This window comes from Melitaea cinxia, chromosome 1 (assembly GCF_905220565.1).
Source record: "Melitaea cinxia chromosome 1, ilMelCinx1.1, whole genome shotgun sequence".
Lineage (NCBI taxonomy): Eukaryota > Metazoa > Arthropoda > Insecta > Lepidoptera > Nymphalidae > Melitaea > Melitaea cinxia.
Genome location: NC_059394.1, coordinates 133,983 through 143,225, shown reverse-complemented (window position 1 = coordinate 143,225; position 9,243 = coordinate 133,983). Strand labels below are relative to the sequence as shown.

General features: G+C 37.6%; 1 protein-coding gene across 1 annotated transcript; it reads left to right on the top strand.

The window, feature by feature from the left end:
- Window positions 1-6,990: 6,990 nt before the first annotated feature.
- LOC123663635 (cytochrome b5-like) lies at window positions 6,991-8,909 on the top strand. Its single transcript, XM_045598327.1, has one exon. It carries the CDS (start codon window positions 7,045-7,047, stop codon window positions 7,423-7,425), a length of 381 nt encoding a protein of 126 aa, XP_045454283.1. The 5' UTR covers window positions 6,991-7,044; the 3' UTR covers window positions 7,426-8,909.
- The last annotated feature ends 334 nt before the right edge of the window (window positions 8,910-9,243 follow it).

Below are 9,243 nucleotides of genomic sequence, written 5' to 3'. Positions count from 1 at the left end.
AAGCTATCAGGTGCATTTTTAAGTATATATTGCCATTTTTCAACTGTACTTTTCACTGAAATTTTTTTATCATCATTAGTGATTTTTTTTTGTCTTATACATTCGGAATATATATCCTGCATCTTAACATTTAATCCGTCTTGTAATTTAGTTTTTATAATTATCATTTCAAAATTTTCAAATTTAACCGCATTTTTTAAGGACACGTTAGGGAGTATTGAAAGCCAGTTATCTTCGCTAAGGTCAAACAATTTTTCCAACCATTGATTCCTTAACTGCATATAAACAAAGCCAACGGTCAATTTTTCTACAATATCGTTGATAGTGAGTAGTGACATCTGTGACAAATGTCAGATTGTCACCTGTCCTGTCACATTCAAAACACCACATCTGTCATCTAACATTTCGTTCAGTAATTTTAAATCCTTTCCATCATCCGTTTTACCTTATGTGTACCGTTAAATAGTTAAGTACCCATAATGAGTATCTTGTTTCACGCATCACAGTAAAGATTGAAAATAAAGTATTTTCATATACTTTATTTGTATGCAAAAGTATAAAGTATATTTACCAAAAATAAAGTAAAATACTTTATTATAAAGTATGGTTGGCAACCCTACTCTTATGACGTGTCGGAATATATTACATACAAGAAACTTCTGTTTATTAGGTTGCTTGACGTACCTTTTTATTAATAATTTCATCAAAGTTCTACAACAAAGTAGAATGTGTCGAATAGAAAGTCGTCTTTCATGTTATTACATACAACTTCCGAACTTTTTAGCAATAAATTAGGTAAGCTTTACTTAGACTGATCTCAGCACTGAGCTTCATTGACAAATGTCTTAAATTTGCTTAAAATTTTATAAATAAACATGTCTAAAATACTTGTGAAGTAACAGTCCATAAAATTAACATAATGTCAGTATGAAATTAAATTTTCACCTTCCACGTTCACATCCGGTTTCTACCAGTTCTGTTTAGTACTCCTACTGATTATATATTTATATGTATATATTATGTATGTACACCTCCATGCCGTCTAATTCTTTTCATGTCCTTTTCATGCTAGAGGTTGTCTGGAAGAGATCGCTCTTTTAGTGATAAGAACGTCTTTAGTACATGTCTATATTTTCTTTCTTTCGGTCTAATTTTTTTTTGTCTGATAGTGTACAATAAAAAGTATTTGTATTTTATTGTATTGTACTCCAGTCTAGATCTAAGAGGTCAGTGATTACGTGCAAAGATCTCACTGATTGCTCCCACGAGCGGCGGATATTAGAAGGCAGCGGCTGCTAATCTCCGCCGCTCGTGGGAGCAATCAGCGAGCAAACTACTTTACACTAGAACATTTTTCTAGCAATTGTTGGTACAATTACGTAATAGTTTCAGTGACAGCAAGCGAGACCGACGTTTCGTGTACTCTCCGTTAAATGTATAAACTGTTCAAAACACGTGCACCAAACTTTTTTCTATCTGTGCAGTCTGCCTCGTGGCAATTTTCTTAAATTTGAAGGGTAACAGCAATAGTGTGGTATCGAATCACCAGTTCTGTCAACAAACTTTTAGCCGTTTTTAGAGAATCGTTATTCACCACTTCCTCAAAATCTACAATGTTCAGTAAGGTATCGAAATTGGAAAAAACTTTTTTTTCAGTAAATGCAGATTCAACTTAGATACTTACATCGCCAATACGTTACTAGCCGAAAGAAGATATACCTTCGCCGACGAATCGAATTAATGTAGCTTGAAGCTTCCAAAAACGAACAACAATAATATGATGGCGGTAGCGTAGGAAAAATGAGAAATGATAATTTGATTGCTGTAACATTAGGAAATTGTTTGATGTGTCAGTAGGAACGTAATCTTTGGTAGCATGATATAATCACGTTTGGCGTTTCATAAAAAAAATATCGTCTTAATAATAAATGAAAAAAATCATTAAAGTATAATTGTGTTTGCAGACAAACGAAGAAAAACCGACTTAAATTATATCGACATGTAATATAACGTAGGTAGACGAAAAATTAGTCAAGTAAATACGCGTTATCAAAGATTACTCCAAAAGTTGTAATCAGATCTCGATGAAATTTAAATGTGACCACATGATAAACATCGGCTTTCGATTAAATTAAAAATCATCAAAATCGGTACACCCAGTACAGAGTTATGCGGATTTTTGAGGGTTTCTCTCGATTTCTCTGGGATCCCATCATCAGATACTGGTTTCCTTATCATGATACCAAACAAGGGATATCACCTTACCAACAAAAAAAGAATTATTAAAATCGGTTCATAAACGATGGAGTTATTCCCGAATATACATTAAAAAAAACATATATACGGTCGAATTGAGAAACTCCTCCTTTTTTTGAAGTCGGTTAAAAATGAAATTGACTAAAATATTGTTCAAAAAAATTTTCGTATTTTGTCACGTACATAACACCAATGATATAGTAAAGGTGCTACTTCCAAGATTCATACAATTGTTTAAAATTGATTTACGCCGTTACGTACGTTGAGTTTAATCTCTACTTAAATTTTAATTTTGTTTCGTGCAACTCGGCGTTAGTCCTATATCGAACACGAACTTATAAAGCTTGATAATTGACGATGCATTGGCGCAGCGATCACAGTACTAACTGTTGCGATGGCGGTCGCGGGTTCGATCCTCGCTCACGGCAGATATTTGTATTGGCCATATAGATATTTGTCGTTGTCTGGGCGTTGTGATTGTGTATTGTTTCTGGACCCCCGACACAGGAGATAATCCTACTGGGGGGCGTTGAGTGTGAAATGTTTAATTATTTATTTATTATTTATAATGACAATGTGGCGACAATATATATCTTGGTCAGTCTGCCGTCTGTATTGAAGTGGGGATAAAATCGCCACACTGTTGCACGTCGATACATACATTTTATTTAATCCAACTTTAATAGTACTTTAATAAGAACTGACTTTAAAATTTCTTTACAAATGCACACAGGTCTACTTCTCAACTTGAAAGGGATTTGTCTTTCGCTTTTAAAGAAATACAAATATACTCAGCTCTTGCTCTCAATGTACACAGACCTAGTCTCGTTGTGTAAATCAAATTGCCGGCAGTCGCGCAACACTTCAAATCAGAACTGATACGATACCCAATTTACAATCTTTCTTATATTTGTCAGAAAAATACGTGTCCGTCGCTAACATAAATCAGGTTCGAGAACGGGACACGTCGTTATCAGCGGCGCTTTGAGGCAGAGCTTGGGACGTATCGATTGAACCTCTGTGGCTTCGTCTTGATGGAGAGAGGTCGTAGTTTGCATGGCAGCGATCGGAACAGCGGTCCGCAGCGCAGCCGTAAAGCCGCCTCACAACCCCTTTCACTCGCTCGTCGCGACAGACTACAGCCCATATCCCGCTCTTGAACACAACCATATTTCCGTTCCTTTTAATCCAATCGAGTAAACTACATTTACACTCGTTGCTAGCTGCATCGTACAATTTCATCCGAGTAACTTCGTGGGCACTTTGTGATAAAAAACGGCCTATGTGTTAATCTCACTCTGCAACTGTCTACGTACCAAGTTTCACTCAAATCCATTCATTAGTGTCTGTGCAAAATATTTATCGAATATTTCAATTAATCTAATACAATTACTTGATCTTTGACTTTTGTTTTTACTTTTTAATGAATACTACGTGTACTTAGTTGAAATAAAAACATTAACATAATAGATTGTAGTTGTCAGCTAATATTAACATACGAGCTACAAACTGTGATGTTAATAACTCAAAGGTGAATCGAGTAAGGGTCGCGTAACAACGAACGACTTACAACCTTTTTGACAGTCCTGACAAATAGAACATAATTATTTTATTAATTACCATTTACAAGAGATATAAGGCCTCCGAGTCACGAGCTTTTGGCAATTATTACATATCGCTGTACCTGCCCTGACTGCGGAGTTCAGGCGCGACTCCCGGTAGAGTGATTCATTTTCATAAATATTTCTTGCCTCTTTTGATAAAAATTTTATCTATTCACCAAAAAAAAAACTAGGGTAGGAGTCACACTCCCACTATATATTCTATTAGGTACAGCTGTCGTTTTTGATATTTATAATTTTGTTTTTAGAGAGAGTGATAAAATCTTTTAAAAATGTTTTTGAATTGCAGTCATCTTTAATTTCAATCTAATTAATATTCGTCCAGAGAACTTCTCATTTATATTAAGTGTATTAATTCACATGCCGTAAGGCACAACAGGAAATGTCTTGCTCAAAATGTAGAGTAGCCTTACTGGAGGAGTACCTTAATCTCACAGAAGATCATAGCCGTATAATTCTGCTTTCAAGTAGTGTTGTGTTTCCTTGGCGAAGAGGCCAGAACTCCTGAATGCGTTCTCTCAACAGTGACGGTAGGCTCGTTAGCACAATGACGAGTGATGATGGTTCTAGTGTTCTAGATATATTTCACGATATCCGTTTATCATCAAAGGAGCCGTAATTGTTTGCCATCCTAGTGATATGAAAATGAGAATTTATGATAAAAAATTAACAAATTAGTTATAATCTTTGATCTTGTACACCCAAAGTAATAGAAATATGTACTTAGATGCAGTTACAAAATTTATAAATACACACATTTAAATATTAAAGTGTAATTACGAATACAGCGCCTGTTAACATTTTCATATCAACGTAATTAATGCGCTTGGCAGTGCGTTGCTTCACGATTACCGCTGCAATCTCATCTCGTATATTATTGTACTCGTTATTGCTGCGAGGAGGAGAGGGCGGGCAGAAATAAATTGAACCAATTATAGAACAATACAAAAATGATTTCATGAGCCCCGGCGTCATCGAGTGTCCGACGACACACTCGCTCCTGTGACCGTAAACGTGTGATGTTTTGTTTCGTCTTGAATGTGTCAGCAACACCGAAGGCGATCGATATAATATTTTTCAGTTTAAGAAAGGTCAGGGGAAAATCTTTTTTTTTATATCTCTAGTTCGGCAAACAAGCGTACGGCTCACCTGATGGTAAGAGATTACCGTAGCTTATTAACGCCTGCAACACCAGAAGCATCGCAAGCGCGTTGCCGATCCAATCCCCAATCCCCCCAGGAGCTCTGGTCACCTTACTCACCAACAGGAACACAATACTGCTTGAAAACAGTATTATTTAGCTGTGATCTTCTGTAAGGTCGAGGTGAATCTTAGAGAAATGTGTTGTAAATTCGGTAACCTTCTGTCTATCGGGCATATCCCTCAGCTTCTATTGTAAAGCGGAAGTCAAACATTCCTAATTAATCTTAATTTAATATGTACGATTTTATTTTTGTGTTACCCACACATTAGGAATTCTAAACATTTTTGAATATCATATCAAAAATTGACCGCTCCAGCGGGATTCGAACCCGCGTCTCCGACTGACCGTGTCAGCGCTCTAGGCAATTAAGCTATGGAACGATGTACCCGCTAGAGCGAAATAGCATGGTGTCGTCTCCTATCAAAGATTTTCATTGTAATATGAAACTTTGAATGGTTACGGGTCTCTGTAAAGAACTCACTATAGACGGCGCCACGGTTCGCTTAAACCGAAAGTAAAAATCATCATATCAAAAATTTCGCTCTAGCGGGTACATCGTTCCATAGTTTAATTGGCTAGAGCGCCGACACGGTCAGTCGGAGACGCGGGTTCGAATCCCGCTGGAGCGGTCAATTTTTGATATGATATTCAAAAATGTTTTTAATCTTAATTTAAATAATAAACGCTACACACTCAACGGTCCCCAGTAGGACATTCTCCTGTGTCGGGGGTCCGGATACCCACACATTACACAAGCACAAACGCCCAGACCACGATAAATATCTATATGACCAACACAATTCTGTCGTATGCGTGGATCGGACCCGCGAGTGCAAGGGCAACAGCCAGTGCTGTGACCGCTGCGCCAACGCGTCGTCAAATGCTAAATTTAATCTGTAACGTAGTTACGCAACGAACTCTCGGAGATACATCTCACAAAATATCTAATTTCTTCATAGCCGATCACGAAAAGATACATATTTTTACTATATTTTCCATTATTCCTGAAATGTTTCGGTCGTTACAAGTTCGAGTAAAACTTGTAATTGGTACATCGCTTCCGGCGACTACGATTGAGTCAAAAACTCCGTCGTCCTCGTTCATAAAAAGTTGTCCACCAGTTACTTATATACAGTATGTAATTCATATAATTACGATTGGCGATTTCTATTTGAAACTGTTGTGAGACGGTGTTCAGAAAATAGTCTGACGCGCAGTAGGTCGACTAGATTGCTATGAGCAAAAAATTTACTTTTTATAGTAAGGAATTAAGAAACCAGTTTAATTTGTTTATTGTAGTCATCACGGGCGCGTCGCTCACTGTTCGACGCTAACTTATAATTAATGGACTAAGTTCTCCGCCATTATCTGGCGGAGCTCCTCACGCCGACACAAATACAACCAAGCTTGCATTTCATCCCTGAACCGACTCCATAAGTATGCAAAATAATCGTTCTAGATAAAATATTGTTTTATTTAAAGAGAGAAAAATAGCATCTATTAGTTCTACTCCGGTAACTGTTAGACCTCTTATTTAAGAATATACTTTCAAAATTATATGCAAATGTTTTTTACGGACTGTTCAGCGTGCGCCGTACGGCGGACAATGGAAAAATTATATGTAATAACTCGCCTGTCTAATCACGGAATCTTAAAAACTGACTTAACCTACATAATCATATAGTTTTGTAAGCAAAAAAGAAAATGTAAATTAAAGTGATTACGTCAACACTCATCAAAATACAATTTAATTGAGCAAATTTTTTAAATCGAAGACACGATATATTCGTATAAATTACTGAGGTCACAACTTCCCGTACCGTCGCTTACGTACGTGGTCTTGGAACTGACCCGAAGTGGTCGAGGGAGGAGGTCGCAGCGGTGTCCGCGGTGAGCGGCGGCCAGTCACGGCCAGCGGAGCGACCCGCACGCTCGTCACCAGCTCACGAACAGTCGCCGACCATGACACAACTCTTCACGCGCAAGGAGATCGAGGAGCGCAACCGCAAAGACAATGCGGCCATCATCATTGACAACGTCGTTTACGACGTGACCAAGTTCCTGGAGGACCACCCCGGCGGCGCCGAGGTGCTGCTCGAGAACGCGGGCAAGGATGCCTCGCGCTGCTTCCGCGACGTCGGCCACAGCGACGACGCCAAACTCTGGCGCGGCGAGTTCAAGATCGGTGAGGTGGTGAAGGAAGAGCAGAGGGAGGTGATCTGCCAGGACGCGAGTGCTAGCAGCGGGGAAAACGAACTGACACTTCGAGGTTTCCTAGAAGTGTGGTTCCCGCCGACCGCCTTCGCGGTCATCGCCATCCTCGCTTACGTTTACTTATTATAAAATTACTGTCTCCTAAAAACACAGGGGTTATCTGGGCAAGGTGTCGGTGCAGTGTAAAGTTTTCCATACATTGATATCAATAACAAAACAAGATTGTTGATCAGAGTTTAAAAACACATTACAATGTTCCGAGTCATCGTGATTTGACGTTCGCGCAGGCTTAGCAAGTCACCTTTCGGTTTAGAAAAAAGCGAAATCGTGTCAAATAATAACGATATATTTCGCAATTATTACACGTTCTGATGGGTTAATGTTATGGAACAGGGGTTATTGCTCTGTATGTTTCATCATTATTTTTCTATGCGTACATACAACAAAATATTAATATATGAAATAAAACAACTTAATTTTAAGGATGTTGCGTCGCTCTCGATCTTGTTAACTTGTTTATTTATTACATATAGGTATGTGAGATCTCATGTAATCAATCACATGTTACACGATGCTTAAAAACTTGAAAATTTTACTTAAAGTAGGTACTTAGTCGCCTAAAGTTTGATGCAAAGACTAATCCTAGGACGAATAGTACCGTGTGTTTTTACTTTTTACTGAAACTGTAGGAACTTACTGAACTTCCTAAAAGTGTAGGTTGTGAATAGTTTGTTTTTTTGAAAAGTTGCAATTGTAAAAAAAACCGAAGAAAATATTCATTTAAAAGGAAAAGTAGGTTAACCTAATACATTCACGATTTTTGAAATAAAATTAATTTATTAAATTTAAAAATATTTATTTATTTTATATCTAACGCAATTTCCTTTTTTAAATGTGAGTGGCACGGTTGCGAAATGTTTTCATTACCATAAATTAATAAAAACAGCATTTACTAAAGTGATAAAGTTGAACTGAACGACGATTATACGAGTATATACGTACATAACTTTATAAAGTAACATCAACCTTCCAGCGCAGAACTATTAAAAATTACCATCAATGTACTCGAAACAAGTTTTTGTATATGTGTGTGTTTGTGTGTTTGTGCGTGATCCAGAGCTCCACGGCGGCAGGTGGTACGACGGTACGGCGGTAGTCCGCGGTACGGCACGCGCGGCGGACGGGCAAGGTCGCCTCTCGCCACGTGTGGGCTCGCACTGCATACTCCACCTGTTGCGAAAACTACGGACGCCAATATTTGCAACACAAGTACTGCGTACTCGCAACACACCCGTCGTAAGCGTGTAGTGTTCAAAGATATTCGATTCGTTTTATACTTGAATGAAAACGACTTCTTCGTCTGTATAGGAATGGAGTAATACTTAATAGACAGGACCGCTGCAAGATAGCAAATAAGATTTTATAACTAAAAACGGGATCGACTAGTTACATGCTCTTCGAAGAACGGTGAGAAACTCATAAAGACGGATATACCACGATACCGCGTATCGTGTGATGCGTATTTATACATATTATATAAGAGAACTCGACTATATTAGTGATTATTTAGAGTTGGAACTGGTAAATTAAATTATGCATCGCTCTGAAAAAAAGCAGTTTTTATTTTATTTAACACTTTTTATACTTATGAAACAAAATCAAAAATTTGAAAAAAGCAAAAAAAAAATGACATGTGTGACAAAAAAAAATGTTCTTTGAATAATAATTGTGTTTGCTCGCAAACGAAAAAACCCGACTTAATTACATCGACAAATAGATGAAAAATAAGTACAACGTACAAGTAGATGAAAAATTAATCATGTGTATACGCGTTATCAAAGATTACTCAAAAAGTAGTCGGCAAATCTCGATCAAATTTAAACGAAACCACGTGACAAGCATCAGCTTCCGATTAAAACAAGAGTTATTAAAATCGGTACACCCAGT

Bases quoted from the DNA above. Each gene is read 5' to 3' on its own strand.
- LOC123663635 (XM_045598327.1), top strand. From the start codon at position 7,045: ATGACACAACTCTTCACGCGCAAGGAGATCGAGGAGCGCAACCGCAAA.